This window comes from Botryllus schlosseri, chromosome 15, assembly GCF_051294905.1.
Source record: "Botryllus schlosseri isolate E-star chromosome 15, Bs_hap1, whole genome shotgun sequence".
NCBI classification, from domain to species: Eukaryota; Metazoa; Chordata; class Ascidiacea; order Stolidobranchia; family Styelidae; genus Botryllus; species Botryllus schlosseri.
The window spans coordinates 737,447-759,144 of NC_137250.1; the positions used below are offsets into that span (position 1 = coordinate 737,447).

The window sequence follows — 21,698 nt, forward strand, 5'->3', positions numbered from 1 at the left end:
TTAAGGAATATAGCATGATTACAATTGGGATATTGGTTCACATATGACTATTATAAGTGAGATGGTATCATTTTGTGCTTATCTGGGACTGTGTCGTATGCATGTTAAGTGTTAGCTATACCATCAGTTTGCTTTACCAAAAATGGCGCCACCATTTTTTCATGTATGCGAGCTTTTACAGTGAGCCGAAGTATGACTGATATATGTATGCATATCTATGCCATGTATGATGTCCACATGAATTGTACAATCAGTTGTAGTATCCAATTATTGCATATAAAGACGACATCGGTGCGTCCGCTAGTTTCGGCGAACTTGTGACTCTATGCCAAGTAAATCCGCCAGTCTGAAACAGAGCCCCAAACGAAGCATCCAGTAGCAGACTATATCCAGAAAACCGGACATTGACGGAGGCATTGCGAAAGGGTTTGACGTCTTTTGAGATTGAAGGGTGATGTTCCGATGTCCCTCTGAAAAATCTTGACATGCTATTGATTGGATCGGCTGCTTGCTGCAGTTGCAAAGTATACAGAAATAAAGCAGCGCGATGAAATGGGTGCGACTGCTAACCGAAATTGCAATGTATACATAAATGAAGCAGCTCGATCAAATTTGCTGGAATCGCTCCATAAAGCCGATGAGCTAAAGATGGAAAGAGCCAAGAACATAGAGGTATTGCATTCGGGATATCGTTACAACGAACCCTCAACAAACCCTGCGTTCTGTTGGACTTTGAATGTCCGATCTCCGAATCGACAGCACGCAAGTAGGCTACTTGATGATCCTAAGTAGTAACGACTCAAACAAGGGGTCGGTTCCTGGACTAATTGCAGTTTGATATCTGCATCTGGAAGACTGGGGAACTCTTATAAACAAGGTGGTCGGCAAATTGGTCAACTTGAACTCTGTGTGGTATTGTTTTTTTGTGGCATCGATTGGCATATTTATTGTATATTATATGCATGTATATTGTCGGCAGGAAATACCGTCACATTTATGGTGTAAACACACCTTGGAGTATTGAACTGTTATTAATCGTGCATGAATATGAATAGGTTAAATCTTGACTCGTGTTGTGATTGACGTATGTACCGTGTGCCAACTTAACCGAGTTTTGCATAGATACTTCATTGCTGTCTGCATGATAATTATTGGAGTATGTTGCTTGAATTAAGCCAAGGGGCTTGTCTATTGTATGAATAGTTTGAGCCGCTGGACCTTCCAAGGTCACTACTTCGTTCGATCAATCTACAACCAATGCTTCAATCAACGTCGACAAAACCGGGTTGTATAAGGGGTGTGGAAAAATGTGGAAAAGCCAGGAGATGGGGTTGAGCTCTGTGAAGTAAATCGAACCAAGTGTGGAATACTTGCATGGCAAGCGCCATGAAGCTACACTATAATCAAATGGAGGCACCAACTGAAGGTCTTCTGGGGCTCAGCGTCATTTCTTGGCAATTTCAATGGACGGGGGAGAGTCTGAAGACGAACACATCGATTACCTCCTTACTATCTGCGAACGCCAATCTATGAAAAGAAAAGATCGTCGAAGGATCACAACTGGGGTTTTCTGCGCCGACACGGGAAGCGTCCTCAAATTGAAAAACGTCGTAGAAACCTAATACCCGCCAAGCTGGGAGGATCGGCAACCTATAGACATGAAACTACGTGATATAGGTGACTCCTCCCACGTTGACTCCTCAGTAATAATCAATTTCGACGGACTATCGGCTCCATTTGCGATCGAGGAAGGAGACCTCTCGATATTGTAGGTCTAAAATGGATTGATCATGTACAACAATTACCAAACATAGCGACTGAATTTGAATCTCCGTCTAATGCAAACGAAGAGTTGTCTTTAGTAACGCTTCATGACGAGATCTCGTGTGATCAACGGGACGGAACCAAAGTCGGAAGCAGTCTTCGCGACACTGTAACCGATGATGGGTTGATGGAAGCTGCAAATCAAATAAGCGTCGAGCCGGCACGTTGTCTGTGTCGCCGCAGGCCGTTGCCGCTGGCGCAAGTGTCGAGATGGTAATCACCACTGGCGCGAAATGTGTCGAGTCAGGAATCCCTGCTGGCACCAATCATGAATACGCCGATCTTACGACGGCAACTGTCTTACCTTCTTTCCCAAAAGGTCAAAAAATATGGGAAATCCCTAGTGTTGGGTCAGGTAGCCCCTGCTGGCACTAGTCGAGAAAGTGTCGGGTCAGTTAGCACTGCTGGCACTAACTAAAGATGTGTCGAGTCAGGAATCCCTGCTGGCACCATTAATGAAGACGTCGAGCGCGGAATCCCGGCTGGCGTAAATAAGGACCTGCACGAGAAAACTGGTCCTAAATGCTCTCGTGGATGCATTTGTCCGAATAACTGTAATGATTCGGCACATAATAGATGCATGACGACAGCCACAGTCATGAGTACTACACCAAAAGGTTCAAACAAAGCAGCTATTGCCGGTCAACCGGATACACGCCCGGTCATGTCCGGCAAGGAGTCTGGGGATTTTAAGATGCACGTCTCCCCAGAAACGGGCCCCCGGCGGCGACTGAATCCGCCGGCGTGACGGTAGGCGTGGGCACACGCCGAGATCAGAGGTCCGATTGAATAGGTTGGGAATCCCCGCTGACAACGAAGAACCTCGCCCTCTCTCCACCAACACCAAAACCCCGTTCATCACGAGATTCGCATTGGGCCAATAACTGGCCCAATTACTATGTAACCTTACAAGAAGACACCAGTCCCAGCGTGAAGACGGAACTCGAAAGTCTCTGAGCACAATTGGTAGCACTGGCAAAGCTGTCATACAAACCTCCTGACTTTTGACTGGCCTAGAAAATATCGCCATTCCTGAAGGAGTCTTGACAGCCGTTTATGATCCATTTGCTTCCGAACTTGATAGCCTGCGGGGCCAACTCAGCGCCCCCCAATCCATGAAATACCAATGCGACATCGGACGTAAGGACCCATCGACTAAGCCTTTCGTTTCTGGCCCTTACAACCTGACGCGGGAGGGTCAGGCGAAGGCACTAAAGGAAGCAATAGATAAAATACCTGATTTTGGTATTATTGAACAAGGTTTTGCCGAATGAAAATTGGCTATTTTTGTTGTTCATGAGAAAATGAATGAATTACTACAAGACAAGGCGAGTCGCACTCGATAGTAGCAAGACGGACGTCAGAGGTGAACCCCATCCCGAGAAGTGTAAAGGATCGCTTACTACAGTCCGACGTGGGTAACTCCAGCGGCGAAAGACTATGATCCAAGCTCTGCAGCGCTGAAACATCTGCCACCCCTAACAATACAATGGCGGATGAAAGCGAGGCTGGTGCAAGTAAGACGATCGAAATCGATGGCTAACAAAGAGGGGGAGTATAAAACTGTCAAACCAACTGATGCGACTTATGGGAAGCAACAGTTGCAAACTCTTCGCGCGCGAAACCAAACCGACGGAATGACGAAAATCATTGGTGAAACACCTACAACGACGCGAGTGCATCCGGTCACCACTGCGAAGGCTTTGCAGAACTCCACGGAAGACGGCAGGACCGACATCGGAACGGCCTACCAAAACCCGGACCACAACCGTAAGGTAAGTACCGAAACAACTGTTTTGTATTCAACAGGAGACGACTCGTCCCCGAAGAGTGTCGAGCTAATGAATACTAACTTGGAGTCAACGATGGCCAACGCATCACCGCAGCCCGGGCAGAAAACCCGAAGTTTGGGAACACCCGCTCCTGAGTATTCCCGAATATCAAGAACCACCGTGGGGAAGACAACCACAGATTTCGTTGACTACAACTATACTCGATATCTGCACGAACTGGTGATGATGGAAGGTGGATATAAGGTAAGAGAATTATCCTTGATCGATAGGGTTATTATGGAAGGTGCAAAGCTGATACCTATCATGGAACCGGTGGTTGTAATATTGGTGGTAACAGGGTTGATGGCTCTGGTGATTGTGTTATGGGTAGGTTGTATAAGGTGTCGTCGACGTAGAACCTTGAATCTTCTGAGGAACACGAGGAGACGTAACGGAACAAGTCAATGGATGGCGATAAGAGTAATACGGAACACAACGGAGAATGACTAAATCCGAAGGTAAGAATTGGTGTTTAAGATTTAGATGTAAATACGAGATTTTCATAGTTTGTTATAGGGAAGTAATGAAGTGTAACGTTATAATTTTGGTAAATCGTTAAGAAAAATGGTGATAGGTATCATGCGTACAGAACAAATCCTTTGGCGCATCGTTTATGATGAGTCCCAAGCACTCCGTATTTCACGTAATGGGCGTTAAAGGATAAAACTGTGAGTCATGGTAAGATAGCTATGTAACGAAGCATAAATGAATGGCAGTGCATCGTTTATAATAGGTATCAAGTGAATTATTTTACGTAATGGGCGTAAACGAAAAAACTGAAACCTCGTAACTAGAAATCTGCTGAGTCATGAAATATCAATTCGAGAGAAATATAAAAGAGAAAGGTTGACGTGTAAAAGTACTTAGTCAATAAAGTGATCACCATGAACGGGTATTGTTGGTGTATAGTGCACTAGTTCCGACTATTTAGTGTGCTTTGCTTCATACAATGCTCCATATAATGCAGCTTTCCTACTAATGAATCGCTGAAAGGAAGATGGTTAGAAAGCATGAAAAGAAAAAACTGGGTCCCATCAAGATCGTCAGTTATCTGCTCCGATCATTTTCCGGAAAGTGCCATTTACCATGTGGGCCAGTTGATACGTTTGAGGGAGAATGCGGTGCCAACGAGATTTCTGAACTTTCCGAAATATATGAGGTCAAAGGTACAGTAGACATTTATATATTTACTTCTAAAGTTAAGTTTATATTAGTATACCCTTACCCTAGCCTCTGTTGATGTGAATTTCAGGCTTCCAACAAACGGCAAGCAAGACCAGCAACAGTTCAAGATAAGAAACGTTATTGTAAAGCACAAACTGGTGAAGCAGTTCTCCACGACCGCAGTTACCGTACACGTACCTCTCCTCAAAAGCTGATTCAACAAAAACGCCGTAGAGTGGTACAAATTAAAAAGGGGTTGCATGCTGCCAAAATGAGGACATGCCGCCTGAGAAAAAAAGTGATACTCTGGATGAGGTCATTGCATCTCTGAAAAAAAAAATTTGATCAGCGATTTGTGCGGAGAAGTAATGTCACAAAAATTCAGTCGTCTACCAAGTGAGCTGTTGCAGCGCATGAAACTACAAGTTGGTGGAAGAGGAGTCGAATACTCTAAAGAACTGCAATATTTTTGCAATGACGCTGCAGTATTATTCTGCTAAGGCATACAATTTTGTGCGTCAAAATTTTCAACTCGCTCTTCCCCATCCGAATGTGATAAGACACTGGTATGGAAAACTTCCCGCTGAGCCTGGCTTTACTGGTATTGCGTTTTCTGCTATCAGAGGAAAAGTAGAGGCATCAACAGCTCCTGTAATATGTTCCATAATGATGGATGAAATGTCGATCCGCAAACAGGTTTTTTTGGGATGGAAGAGGATATGTAGACATGGGTACTGACTGCGAGGACGATGATTCTTAGCCACTGGCAAGAGATGTGTTAGTTTTTATGGCTGTTTGCGTCAATTCATCCTGGAAGATTCCGCTTGGATACTTTTTCATTAATGGTTTGACAGGATCGGAACGAGCAAATTTGGTTAAAATTTGCATGAACAAGCTTAACGAAACCGGTGCAACTGTTGCTTCATTGACATGCGACGGGCTTTCCTGACACTCCGCTTGGCTTTCCTCATTGCGGGCAAACATATCGTCCAGGAACATTGAGTCTAGTTTTCCTGGTCCATATTTACCCAATCATCAAATCCAAGTAATTTTAGTCCTTGTCAAATGCTCTAACTCATCAGAAACTGCCTACCAGAATTGGTACTTTGCTAGATGGGAGTGGTCAGCAAATTTGGTCTTTTAAATTGCAACTTCGATCAGAATTGGTTCGTTTATTGTACCTTGTTCGCAGATATCAAGCCCCAACTTATCCCACATTTTACTTTCAGATCTCCCTCAATTACGTCGAGAGTGACGTCAAGTTAATAACAATTAATTAATATATTTCTGTTTTTATTTTTTTATGTTACTTATTTTAATAGAAAAATCATTCATAACCTTGCGTTTCTCATGACTGAAGCTAGTGTTTCTGAAAACGAAAGTTTGGGTACTAGACAGTACAGCGCGGTATTTCATGTGATCCCAGAAATGGTTGATCGAAAGCCAGGTTGTAATGTATTGTCTTGTAGGGAAGAAAGGGATCAGGTAGGCAGCAACTGCGTGATCGCGGAAATGGTTGATCCGAAGATGCACCAGGTAGGAATGCTTCATCTAGCAGGCAAGGAAAGGTGGGTGGGTGTAGATTTTGTAGATTACCTCAGGTCGCTGCGTTACATTGCTATCTTTTCATCGATGATTGATCTGATCAAATCAATAACGATAATAAACTCCGAGCGCAGATTGTTGTAACCAACATAGCGTCAATTTCAGTGAGTACTAGGCAATTCTACCCCGATCTAAATACGGACTCATGCATTCATCTTGTATCTCTCATTTAATGATATAAATATATTATTTCTCTCATTTGATCACCTCTGCAGAAATCGCTAACCCATATTGCTACACATAACTCACATATCCTCACTTTCACTTTCTACGATTTATTTCGACTACTTTGACACGATGAATAAGTAGAATAACAATTAGATCGTATAACTTTGATTGTAGCTGTGCCTTTGTCATGTCACATGATGCTGAATTTTCCTCCGCCAGTGGTATTCATAGCCACCGCGTAGCTATGGCAGCGATAGCATTGACATCAGCGCCATTGTTGTGAGAAGATTTCGAATCGAGGCCAGGGTGATTCTGAGGCAGTCTCCGGTAATAACTTGAAGCTGGTGGTCATAGCCATATATGCTTTTACTACCTATAGATACAGTACCTGGGAAATAACAACAAAACTGACAATATCCATTGATATCATTTGATAGCTTGGTAATTATTTATACTTGAGATGTGCCTGTTTGCTGGTTTTCAATATTTGTAAGAATAGTAAATTACAGTGTGTGCTTGCAACAACAATTCGAGGACGCAGTACATGAAACTGAAGCTATAATGAGTATAAAGACAACATCAGCAAGCTCCCTCAGGATTAATGGCATCATATCCAAATCAAATTGCCATACACAGTACCTGAAACTGTAGGGATAGAGAAGACAACATTATCAAACTCCCTTAGGATTAACGGTATCATATCCAAATCGAATTATCAATGCCATGACAATTGACTTATCCCAGTAATTGTGAAAACAGCACTCAAGGCCAGCAGGAATTTTTGAGCAGAAGCATATGTTTATTTACCTGGATACAACGAGTTAAGCAATCTACATCAGGAAGATATTTGCAAATGAATACATACAATGACACATATATAACCTTATCTTGTCCGAACCATCGAAATCGATATGTCCAGGCCAAAGAGTAATCAAAACAGGCACATCAACCAACCACTTCTGCCTTGACTACCAGCTTAACGCGCAACTATCAACTTAACCCAAAGATGGCGGCCAATTGATCACGCAAATATCGCGAGTAACGCACTCCAGTGTTTATATAGCTCAGTGATCTACACCTACAGCTACACATAGTAAATAGATATTCGATTTGTACTTTGTAGTGTAATTGTATTGAATGTGATCGATAACGATAGTGATTGTAAGAACTCCCGACATGATCTATATCTAGTTATCAATACCCTCGAAACGTCACTACCTCGCAGCAGGATAATAATCACCACTCTGCCTGTAGTTTGAAATAGTAACGGATGTATTGATGTTTGGTTATGCGTAGTTAAACGCAGTTTGACCGTTGCTGCTTGGCGAGCAGTAGGCATAGGTACGTACATCGGACAAATATTTGAAACTTGTACTCATCAAATGAATCATAACATTATGATTTCCACAACGAAGGGTGGGTGTCTGAACTCAAAGACTTCTCCAAGTCGTTACGACACCTTCCTATCTTTTCATTGAATCGCAGTCTTGTGGTGTTTCGAAATGATGAAATTTTATTAATAAACTGAACTGAAGTATTAAAAATCAACAGCTGCTGATATATATCATAGCCGAGCCGTTCTTTGCCGTTTCTCGCAACAGCATATCAAGCAATATCTTTATCAAGTGAAGGCAGATTTTATATCACTTTATCTTATTCTCGTATGACTCTACTTTAAACGGGCGTCAATCGTTATTTCGCAATTCTTTACTCAATATTTGGACCTGCCGCCATAGCAGTTCTCTTATACACCATGTTAGCGTGGGTTGTGGCTAGCATCAGAACCAAAACAGTAATTCGTCCCCCACTCCAAACGTTGATCTTACGCCCCGATAGGGTGGTCAATTTTCAATTTGATGACTGAATTTCGTCAACAATATTGGTTATTGCGTGATGCTACAATTTATTTTTAATCCTCTTTCAGCCCCGATGGTCAGATTTACCTGTAGAGCTGGGGGCACGTCATTCATAATAATAACATCTGGTGTGTTGTTATAAGTACTTTATTCTGTTGTTAATTCGTGACCTCCCGTCTGTTATATAATCAAAATATATTGTAGTTGCCCAAACGTAGCAGACTAAAGGAAAAACTTTCGTGAGACGCACACACAAATTGTCATGTTATCATTCCTCCGTGGGTGCCCCGGATGGCATTTGTATTGTGGGCATCAGATTGGAAGGACATGATTATTGGTCACGCCCACCCACCGCTGCTATTGACAATGGAGAGGCTACATACCCAATGTTTCGGTAAGGGTCTTGCTTTGGTAGCACACTTCGTGTGGAGTCGCATGTTGGCCGAAACTGCATATATCTTTTGGTGTCTTGTGGCGCGGTAATGATTGGGACCGAAATGCCAATACTTATAATTTATGCATGCTTTTTTCTTGAGCGGGAGAGGTATGCATTTCAAAAAGACTTTAGAGACATTCTAGCGTCATTTCTAGAGACACTCGAAGAAAATTTTAAAGTTCATTTAATCTCTCGAAAATACTCTCTGTTGATTTGCGAAATACTTTTGAGTGCCTTTCGAGCTCGCTCCCAACCCATTGATGAGATTGGGGGGCAGCGGTTGCGAGCCTGGCAAGAATGCAAAGCGTTGGGTGCGATAAATCGTCCCCTACAAAGGAGGAATGGCTGCATTGTGACGTAACAACCAAATGACGTATCATTCAGACATGGAGTAATCGCGATTAGTAATCGTAATCGATTACGACGATTACAGCATTTTCAAGTAATCGTAATCGCAATCGATTACATTCGAAAAAATCCCGAAATAATCGTAATCGTAATCGACTACTTTCCATATCTAATCGATTTCTTTGTGAAAGAGCGATTACTTTTTATTTGAACAAGGACTATGACATAAACTCAACATTCGCGAACAAGGAAAAGATATTATACCAGGTTATTGATAGCACAAACGTCTGATTTACTATAGATAACTAACCTACGGATAGATACGCAACACCCGTCGTCACGCTTGCTTGCTAGGAGGAAATTACTGCTCAGCAATGGGGGAGTTCCACTTCATTTTGGACACGCGGTGGCGATAAAGATAACTCGACCCAAATCTGTTTTGTTGCTGTATGCTTTACTATGGGACTGGATTAAACATGGACCTAATTTCGTCTCTTGACGTACAACGAGGAGGGTGAAAGTATCCATATCAATATAAATAACCCATATGGATATCAAATAACTGTTAGCCGACGAAAATGATGCTATTTCTTGGCGTCTTGTCCTCGTGACGGAAGTGCTGAAATTATGATTCTATCCTTATCACCAACTGCAATGGTTCTATCATTATTATTTTCTCCATTTAGCAGCCAATACTACACCAGGTTGGACTAAATTCAACAGAAACCCTTTCTAGATATATTCATGTCATTTCAATACCCGAGTCCTGTCCTTTAATCTAATCACTATCTGTTGCCGTTGGTATATTTAAATAATAAAATACTAATAATACCAACTAAATCTCATCCTCTCTGATGATTCACAATTAAACGATGCACCAGTAGTATTGTTGCAGTTATAATACTAATAATACCAAATCTCATCCTCTCTGATCATTGACAATTAAACGATGTACCAGTTGTATTGTTGCAGTTATCTTGTTGAATAAAATGGAACAGAAAAAATGTAGTCGCAAAGCGTATAATATAGTCTATAAAGCAGAGGTTCTCGAGTATTTTTGCCCGACCCTGAAAATGAATTGTATCGTAAGCACATAAACTTTATAATATAAAATTATAAGAAACGTATTACACATGCTCACTTATTACACTATTACATAATTCTGAGGAAGAAGGAATGTCAACCTGCTATTTGAGAAACCCATGTATGGGATTGCATTCAGACACGAAGCAAAATACTACGGTGTAAACCCAATTCATACAAATAGCATCACCATATCCAGGAACATTCAACGAGAATACTAATGCGAAATTGTAGATGGTAAAACACAAAAATGAGCTTGTGAGCCTTAGTCATTCTTGATCATCAAGTTTGAACTTGAAAATCTTGAAGCTTTTAGCAAAGTTCATTGCGCTGTCAACATAATATGTATCAGATAGGCTACATATAATAAGAGTCGAGGTAGCAAGCAACCGACAGACAATAGTCCTGTTTTGTTGAAGTCATTATGAGATCGTTTGCTTCACTGTCTTACAACTAAACCTATAATTTCCAAGTCTTTCTGTTGGAAGTACAAAAAATACGCCATCCTTTCAATATCCTACAGTGTTCATGGATATCTTGAACGCAACAGAGAGCTCATAATCCAGACCGGAAACAGTGGTTGTTTAGGTCAATAAGTTGCGCATGACAGAAGGTGTACTTGCATAGAATAATTAAGAATGAAGAAAAGTTGTGTGTAAACTTGCCACCAATTCCACTCACGCTCATAATCATCACTGGATTTACTCATCTTCACTGAAACTCCTCTGGTCCAACTGCTGTAATTCAATCCATACGGTAGGCAACGCACCAGAATGTCAAAGAAAAAGTTGAAGTGACTGTACTTGAAAAAAGTACCGATACCATATTTAATGGATTTATCACCGGAATGATGGTGGTTGCTTTTCACTATCAACTATCAAGTAGGCTATGCTTCTTTCGATAACGGATGAATCACTATAGATTCCGCTATCCCCTTTTCCAAATTGTTGAATTGTCAGAATAAGATGCCGTGACTGATGACTCTACAGTTTATTCTTTTGCAACAGCTTTTGACACTGACGTCTCTTCTGCAACCTCTTTCATTGAAAACAGATGAGGCTGCCTCAATTGAAGTTTCATCAGCTTCATGGTAATTCAAACGCATGATTTTTATATGTTGTAGGACCTCACAGCCTCATTTCATAATTTTCCATACCACACAACACTCATGGGTGAACTGATTTACTGCAGGGGAAGCAGGAAAAATTATGTTGGTGAACTGATATTCTGCAGACAACTTTTCCGGGACCAGGCATCCTCCATACCTCTTCTTCGTAAACGGAACCATCCTTTCGATAACTTTCTGTTTCTAATTGATGCATCTTTTGATATCAGATGACTATCATCCTTAGGCAATGAGGAATATAACAACAGCCATATCATACGACTCTAGAAAATTAACAGCAATGTAAGCTACCTGGATGTCAATGTCCATCACGAGGACAACACGCCAAGAAATAGCATCATTATCGTCGACTAACAGCTATTTGATATCCATATGGATAATTTATATAGATATGGATAGTTTCACCATCCTCGTCGCACCTCAAGAGACGAAATTGGGTCCATGTTTAGCCCAATCCCATAGTAAAGCATATAGCAACAAAACAGATTTGGGTCGAGTTATCTTTATCGCCTCCGCGTGTCCAAAATGAAGTGGAACTCCCCCATTTGAACACAACGTAATTGCCAATCCCATAGCTGACGACCAGATCACTCAAACTGAATAAAGTTGATCTTATTTTAAAGCTACTGTCGCACTGATTCCGAAAATATACATTAAAATCTGATCAGGGCACTGGAACCACCTCGAAATACACCTCAAAGTCTGAAAATCGGCATTGTTCTGAACAATCGCAGCCACGCAAGGGTCATTGTTATGGTCATTGTGGTACATCGCTGCGGTTGTTTAGGACAATGTCAATTTTCAGACTTTGAAGGCTATTTCGGGCTGGTTCCTTCGCCTTGATGAAAGTTTAATATATATTTCCGGAATCAGTGCGACAGTAGCTTTCAAATAAGATCAAATTTATTTAATTTGAGCGCTCGGGTCGTCAGCTATGTGATTGGCAATTACGTTGCGATCAGATTGCTGAGCACTATTTTCCTCCGAGCAAGCAAGCGTGACGACGCAATGCGTATCTATCCGTAGGTTAGTTATCTATAGATTTACAAACACCACTGCTCATTATTACGTCAGAAGTATTAGCTTCGCTCATGATTGCGTAAGAAGTATCCACACATTGTATGTAAATAGATATTCGACGTACATTGCAGTGTGATTGTAAGAACACCTGCCGTGCGATATATCAGGTTATCGCAACACTCCAGACGCCACTGCCTCGCGGCAAATGGTAACTTATGTATTGATGTTTGGTTAAAGGTTATGCTTATAGTTAAACGTCTGTTGGTGTTCGGCGAGCAGCAGGCCTATGCAGTACGTACCAGAGATGGTGTGAACTGCTGGCCACTCAATGCATGGCGCTGGCATCATAAAAAAAATCAACACTAAACGAGCATGCACCTTGAGAATCTCAAAAATTTTGCTCGAAATAACCATCATTCCGTTTGTTAATATTTAGTGACTCTCTGCTGTGAGCTCGACAAGCATTGACACAACATCAAGAGACCGAGATGCACTACATGTAGCCGAGAATTATGCTTATTCGACCAATCAAAGGAATTGATATCGTTGTCCAATGTAAAAAAATTTACAGGCGTAAGTGGTCAATCTTGACTTCATATGTTTATTGTATCATAAAAACAAAATCCGTGGGATTGGGGTGTTGGCTACTGCTGAATAATTTGTTAATGGGGTGATATCGGTAGCAAGTATAGAATCCCGTCTTAGACTCTGCTCGATATTACCGTCACAATACTCAGACGCCGAATACATTGTCGGGCTGGCCTGGACCGTTAAGGCGTAAGCTTATATTCCCTTGCAAGTCCTCGTCGAAATTGTTGGCAAAGCGACGAAAGATATTGATTTTATAAGATTATTATACCATTTGATTGCACCAGTTGAAACATTTGCCGACGTTTAAAACGTCAATTTGTACTTTAGCATAGTGGCATTATGTTGCCCGCGTCATCACTATAGGTATCGTCACATCGTGTACATTAAAGGCTATAACTTCACTAAAATTTAGGGTTGGAATTAGAAACATGACGTCACGTGACGTCACGCGGTTCACGTTCGTGTTCACATAGAACCTTTCAAAAATGTTCACGTTCACACGAACCTGAACCTTTCAGAGGTTCACACCATCGCTAGTACGTACGTCCACCGAGCAAAGATTTGAAATTTTGTACTCTCCAATAAAACATTACAATTTCCACGACGAAGCATTAAAAATCAACAGCAGCTGATGTATATCATAACCGAACCGTTCTTTGCCGTTTCTCGTAACGGCAGCGTGCAGTTATCTGTATTAAGTAGAAGGCGCAATTTTATGGTCACTTTTCTTATTCTCATATATGACTCTATACTTTAAACGGGCGCCAATCGTTATTTCGCAATTCTTTACCTGCTGTCATAGCCATCCGCTTATATGCCATGATAGCGTGGGTTGTAGCTAGAATAAGGACCAAAACAGCAATTCATCCCGCACTCCTAACGTTGGTCTTGGGCCCCAATAAGGTGGTCAATTTTCAAGTTGAAGACTGAATTATCGTCAATAATATTAGTAATTGCATTATATTACTATTCATTTTTAAGCCTCTCTCAGCCCCCGACAGTCAGATTTACCTGTGGAGCTGAGGGCACGTAATTCATAATTATAACATCTCGTTGTTGTAATTACTTTATTGTATGTTGGTAATTCGTGACCTCCGGTATTTTTGTCTTTTCGTATGGCTCGGTAATGACCGGCACCGAAATGCTTATTCCTGTAAATTATGCATACTTTTTTCATGAGGGTGAGAGGTATGCATTTCAAAATCAAGCTATCAAGAGACATTTAAATTGCGAAGCCCGAAAAAAATGTTAAAGTTAATCAAATCTCGCGAAAATACTCTATAATTTATGTTGGTTTTACCAAATAATTTTGAGTCCCATTCGAGCGCTCTCACCACCCTATTGGGGAGTTTGGGGTGCGGCAGTTGCGGACCTGGCAAGAATGCAAATCGTTGGATGCGATAAATCGCCCCCTATTAAGTTGGGCAATGGGTACATTATGACGTAACAAGCAAATAGCCCATCATTTATTGAGAAAGTTGTTGTTATCTCATTAGGCCTTTTCTACGCAATCCTTATATTTTCTTCAATATATCTTGTAAGATTATGGTTCTAAGAAGCAAAATAAATGTAATCATGAGTAATCGTGATTACTTTTCCAATGTAATCGTAATCGTAATCGACTACTTCCTGATTTTGCCGTAATCGTAATCGTAATCGCGTGATCCAGAAGTAATCGTAATCGAAATCGATTACATTCATGAAGTAATCACCCCATGTCTGGTATCATTTATAAAGAAAGTTGTAATCTCATTAGGTTTTTTCATCGCAACCTTATATTGTCTTCAATATATCTTCCGAGATTAGTTTTAAGAAGCAAAATAAATGTAATCGTGAGCAATGTTCCCTCTAAGCTGCGCACATGCGCAAATGCGCAGTGCTGAAACGGTCTCTGCGCACAGAAAATCCAAGCTGCGCACAAAAAATCCGAAGTGATGTTTTATTTAGTCGTTGCGCACTGTTGCCAAATGGACCACGCAGGCGCGCAGGCTCGTGAAAAAATGGAGGGAGCATTGCCAGGGGCAAATTGTGTTATCACTGAAGTCTGAAATAGAGGTATAGGTGTGAAATATGCGAAATAACATAAATCATGGTGTATTTTTTTGTAATTTTTCCAAAAAAATTTCGCGCCCCAAGCGATTTAATTTTGTCAAATATCTTGATTATTGGGTACCCTTTTCCCAACAAAAAATACGCAGGATTTATAGAAATGGGCACTCGGGTGTCGGCCATTACCGCGACACGACTCACCAAGACATATGAAGTTATAGGCTATGTAACGATCGACTTCGAGAAGTGCGCCAGAACGATCAGCCGCGAGAAAACCTTGGCCGAAAAGGACTGCCCTTGTGCTGACCGAAAACTTCGATAGATCTACATATATGTTTAATTGTCTATATGGCTGGCGCCGAATGTTCCTGTCCTGGCGATCCGAGTCTCACAACAAGACAAATACCATATCGAGGGAACATTATTAGCCAGTAAAGAAATACCAATTTGAAATCGTTTGGGCGATTTCAATATCTTTTGACATATAGCAGATAGGAGGTCACGAAATAGCAGTGGCGGCTCGTCCTATAGGGCAACTGGGGCATTGCCCCACCTAAAATTCTGTTCAATAACAATTCTTTACAATTTATAGACGCACACCTATAAACCGAGATCACAGCGAAAATCGTATACTTCTTGTCCTTTCGCTTGAAAACGCCCATATATATAGCGAAGTCTCTGCGAAAATCGAATTCTCTTCTGTGTTTTCGCTTTGCGAATGCCTAGCCGGGGCTTGCCCCGGTAGCGCTCATAACAAGCTTTCACTATCTATTCTCTCAAAGCCGCGCCCAATAAAGAAACGGTGATTTACTCTCTCCTATTCATAAAATTACCGAGCAACCGGGGCACGATAGCTCTGTGCCCTTAAGGTGTGATGTAACAATCGTATCTATAGCTAAACTCTGTTACCGTCATATGCGTTTAGTCGACCTTTGCTGGTATAGGTCGATTTTAATGGGGTTTAACACCATGAAAACTCTTGAACCTTGTTATGTCATGTCGTGATGGTGGTATTTAACACTGCCCCAAGTTTCAGGGTTTCTACTTAGAGTTTAGGGTAGTAATTTCGTTTCCGAAGTTGAGTGTGTGCTGATCCGTCATGTATCGCAAACAGATTTTACTCAAAAGCCGGCATTGGTATCCATTGGTTTTGACGATAGTAGTGTAGTAGATCGCTCGTGGTGTGCGCTTTTTTGCATGGGGTAGTATAGGTGCGGTCGCACATCGTATGGAAAACTCGTGGTGGCACATCGTACTTTCAGACCCCCCCTCTCGGTCGCACATCGTAATGTGTTCTTATGGATGCGCTCGCACGTCGTACTTTCAGGTATAGGCTGCGTTGGCATGTCGTATTGAAAACTCGTGTTGGCACATCGTACTTTTAGGTATAGGCATCTGTCGCACGTCGTACTTTCGCATGTCGTATTTCACGTATAGACAGTGGTGGTGATTCGCTGTGTGTTCTTATGGATGCGTCGGCATATCGTACTTTCGGGTATAGGGTATCTATCGTGCGGCGGCTTATGGTTGCGTTGACATGTCGTACTTCGTGTTGAATATGTATCAAGTAAATAGTCATGTGAATGAACCTTTGTTAATGTGTATATCGTGAAAACTCGTGGTCGTGACTCGCCTTTTTTGCTATAGGTGGTGGCGGTGATTCGCCTGTCGTGTATTCTTACGGGATCTGTGGTGACTCGCCATGTGTTCTTATGGGTGCGGTCATGAATCGCCCTTTCGGGTATAGGCATCTCTCGCACGGTCTTGAATATGTATCAAGTAAATAGTCACGTGATTGATCGTTACTTAATGTGTATATTGCAGATTATTATATATGATCGATTCGAGTTAATCCCAACGTTTACGGTGATGGCGACTTCAATATATCGTTATTCTTATGGACGCGGCGATGAATCGCCTGTCGTGTATATGGGATATCTGGTGACGCCACCCTTTCAGGTATACATTGCGTTGACATGTCGTACTGTCAGCAAAAAGGTGCGAATAAATAGTTTGCTAAATCTAGGAATCAGTCTCATGGTAATGTTTTGGTAATTAGTTTGTCACAGAGCCGGCGTAGCCGGCGATTCGAATATCAGCAATAACCACGCTCACAAACTAACACTCCAAATAGGTGTGAAATAGTTTGCAAACCCTGCGATCGCTGACAAGATAATGTCTCGGACATAGCCATCTTTCGCGACTTGGTGTTACATGCATGTCGATCGCTCACGCGGTGAAATTTGACTAAGCAGTTTGTTACAGAACTTGATTTCACTCGTAAGATTTAATAAGTAACGAATAACAGACCGCCAGTGTCGGTAACTTGAATAGCGACAAATTGTCACTTATTTCTACTCTAACCCTAATCCTTTGTGAAGTGTACGCTTATTCAAAGAGGTGCGAAATAATTCTAAAATCCTACGATCGCGCACAAGATAACGCCTATAAGACATAGCCATCTCTCGTGACTTGTGGTTACATACATCCCAATCGCTACAATGTAATATGTTGGTAGTTTGGTACAGAACTGGATTTCACGAGTCTGATATAATAAGAATATTACCTATTAAGTAATAAGCACCGAATAACAGAGCCGGCGCAGACGGTGACTTGAATATCCAAACTTTGATACTTTCCGCGATCGCTATGTCAGTGTTTTCACACTTTCGGAACAGTGGTTGACTTTAGTTGCATGATAAGATCCCAGAGAATATTCAATCAATGTGTCAATTTGTCAACTTGAAATGAAACTCACTACATAAATCAAGTTGATTCGTATTTGAATGTGTTGATCCGGTACAACTCTAATCCTTTGAGAAATCCATTTAACGCGATCTGTTGAATCGAACGTACCCTGAATTACTGACACCAACTTTCAAACACGTCGGATTATTCGCACATTCCGCGCCGCTGCCTATAGAATCAATACCAACTAACTAAACAAGAATCAAGAATCACAAGTATGTGCATTATACAGTTATTGTCTTTATCAACATGAAATCAAACTCTTAACAAAAACACGCAACTAATCATTTGCCAACTCTAGCATTACCAAAAAATTCAGGTATTGTTAATTGAAAATCCTTGAGTCCTTAATATCAAAAATATTATAGTGCCGCATCCGAATCCATTTGCAGGATGTACTAAAAGTGAATTCAGATAATCCAAAATGAAATATTAGGACTTTGACATTGTCAATTCTGAATTGAAATACATTGACAAACAGGACTACCAACTTTCACCCAGTCACATTTCGAGATTAAACGCACATTGATTCGAAACAAGTAATGAAACATTACAACTCTATTCGCGACCTGTCTTTACGTTTGCCAAAGAGAGTTTCAGAAATATTATCACTATGACATCTCAACATTTTAACATCTTACCATACACAAAAGAGTGAAATACAAAAACCTTGTCAAGTCAATCCGTTTGTAACTCACCGAACCAAAGCAAAAAGTGTCCATACGAAAAGTAGACAAGACTATACAAGTAATCACTACAACCCACAAACATATCAAGTTCGGTTTTAGGCATATACCACCAACTCGTCTTTTTTGTTCAACTGTAAAAGTCGTTACTATGCCGCAAGACAAAGAAATTACTATGCGGTATATTTTGTAAGACAAAAGTAATTACTTCTCGGTGTCGGCGACTTGAGATTAACATAATATATTTGAGTATACGACATTTGAAAGTCTGACCATCGTAGTTGAGAATTCATTTCTCACAATCGAACGCAGGTGTTGTATCGAAAATTATCGTGATGTAAACATAAGGATTGTCACACCGATTTACCATATGAGATTTTGTAATGGTCTATCATGACTTGATTATTAAATTATTCGCGTTAATTAGACCCGGCGTTGTGGTAAAGGTTATTATGACAGCAACAAACTTTTCAGTACCGTTGTTATTAACATATTGAGTTGTAAAACTATGCGTGTCTGAAATGTTCTTGAATGGAAAATTATTCCTCCTTGGTACATATCACCCTGCGTATCGCGGATATCAGAAAATATTTTACAAATGTAATTGTTTCCAGTAACCAAGACTAAAGATGAAACAACAATTTCGTTTGCTGATTAACAACCGTGCAATACTTTATTGTCAGAATCTTTGACAGTGAATTGAAACATACTCACCTTACACAGTACGAGTAAATCACTTTGGACTTGGGCGCGACCTTTAATCCGTGTTAAACTCTGTTTACATTCTCTGTCGAATGCGTGAAATGTAAAACATTACGAGGTTACACTATAAGACTTTGATCATCACGAAAGTAAATAGAGGTATACTTGTTGGATACATCCTATTCAACAGACTTGATTGATACAAAACTCATAACAACAATAAAATCGAAGTATGTGCTACACTTAAATCTACAAAAATATGTTTGTATTGTTGTTCATAGTTGCGATATCGATTAGACCCTCCAGAATAATTATCATCATCTAACCAAACTACCGAAAGTCCTTGTCAATTTGTATGATGTTCACTGATTGCATACTAGAACTATTTGTGCAACGCACACGATCAGAGAAATTGGAAAATTTTCCATTGCCATTCGTCAAAGTAAATGACGTCACAATAATCAGTCACTAAAAGACCTTGCTTGTATGTGATGAAATCACCAACAATTAACTCGGTAAATCAAACCCTACGAAATTCCACTCACTCATCGGATATGAAACAGCGTCGCTTAATCGGTGTAGATCGTTTTTCTAAGTGTAAATCATATATGTCCAGCAGAAAACAATTTTCACTCACTCTGAAATGAAACCAATGTGTTGGTCTCCATTCGATATCTTGTTTGTGTCAAATACTTTGCAATGAACACATTTGTGTGGTTGAGCTTTACATCATCAAGCTGTCATTTGTAAATCAAGATTTCGGTAAACTTGTAAATGTATCATTTAACTAACCAACATTTAGTGATTGGTGAACATACCAAACGATACACATCCACCTCCGATCTTAATTTCCACCATCGTGATAATCGAAGTACATTTCTTTCGAATTCGTAACAACCGACTATGACATGATAAATCTTTGACAAGTTTACTTAGAAGATTGGTTGCATATCTCGAAAAATAATATACCACTCATATTGATACTGTTACTCGGTATTTTTCCCGTTGTCGATTTTTAAACGAGTAAAATTTATCACTTGAGTTGCTCCGCTTACTATATTTAAATGTAAACCCATCCATCTTTCAACAACAAAGACATGGATAAAAAGTAGACAATCAAACGTGACAAGTTTAACTTTTGTAGGTTGTGTATGATTACCCTATACAACTCATTTCTTACCGAAGGCATATGAAATATATTCATGTTACACAAAAATACTCGATATTCCCATGCGACAAACCTGTACAATGATTGGCGGTGCTTTCAACTGTTTCGATACCTCAAGAACATTATTGTCTGAAGGGTTGTTCATGTATCTTAATAATCAAATAGTTCAACACGGAACTAGTAATAACAGAAACATCAGAGTTGTTTACACAAAAGTTTGTATGTGTACAGTATGCGAATACCATGTGTAAGTCCAGCACAATTGTGGTATCCATCCGGGTTTAGTTAACACAATTTACGACACCGAGGTCGCCTCATCTTTCGTAAGACAACAAACCAACCAAGGCTTCAGGATATGTCCATGTCATAGCAATAAATCAGCTACTCCAACAACAGAGTACATATGTTTTCTAGTTACGGTGCTTACATCTTACACACAAATCAATCTACTTTGCTAACAAAAAGTGCTGAGTCAACAAGTGATTGCCCTAGCAACAAAACAGCTAAACGTACTATCATACAAAATGGCCGTTATAGTCACCAACGGTACATGGTACAAGTAACAAGTTTCGAGAATCCAGTTATTGAAAAAACGTGAAGGTGTTTCTCCTGCGCCAAGTCGTTATGTTGACGAAAGCGTATATTGTAATATCATGATCGATTTGCATTCGTTGGTCACAAAATGTCACTACTCTAAATAATTATTTTTCACTCAAACACAAACGCATACTTGTCACCATTCGTTTTCATCAAGCACGAGTTCACGAAACCTACTTACTACGACATGAATTGTTATTTTTATGTTGTGTAAATAGGTAATAATTCATTTTAGTAACACTATATCAACATCATCGAGTTGTGGGAATAGATTTACACGTGGTCTTGTGGTTTTAATCGAAGTACACAGCACGGTCTAATGTAGAGTCATCTCTATTGTACAGCAACTCGGTAATCGAAATGCATGCATTAAAATTTAAACAACGATCTTGGTTCGTCACGCGAAAAATATCTTTACTGTCGCGACACTCTGATACTCTGCACAAGATGTGTAAATCCTTTTCACACCCGTAATAGTACCCCCAACGGCTACCGGTGACAACGTTTAACAACACCAACGACACTAAACATACGATACCTACCCAAGTAAGATTTCCATTTTCACCTGGAGGTCAGCCGTTACCTGAGTAAAAATACCATTATTCTTTGGAGATTTATCGTTTATTCAGAGTAACAAAACATTTTCACTTGGGGGTCTATCGTTTCCAAGAGTAACAAGCCCCCTTTCCTTTGGA

The 21,698-nt window shown here is 40.5% G+C and overlaps 1 protein-coding gene and 1 long non-coding RNA gene across 2 annotated transcripts; one reads left to right on the forward strand and one right to left on the reverse strand.

Moving 5' to 3' along the window:
• Nucleotides 1-1,147: 1,147 nt before the first annotated feature.
• Nucleotides 1,148-6,503, forward strand: LOC145458158 (uncharacterized). The gene is made up of 2 exons (XM_080336520.1): nt 1,148-4,822; nt 4,909-6,503. Exon 1 carries the CDS (start codon nt 3,321-3,323, stop codon nt 4,104-4,106), a length of 786 nt encoding a protein of 261 aa, XP_080192646.1. The 5' UTR covers nt 1,148-3,320; the 3' UTR covers nt 4,107-4,822; nt 4,909-6,503.
• Nucleotides 6,504-19,204: 12,701 nt separating this feature from the next.
• On the reverse strand, nt 19,205-21,698 carry LOC145457261 (uncharacterized). Its single transcript, XR_013920820.1, has 3 exons — nt 20,057-21,698; nt 19,876-19,975; nt 19,205-19,323 (listed from the first exon to the last, which is right to left on the reverse strand). It is a non-coding gene; the product is annotated as an uncharacterized LOC145457261 (long non-coding RNA).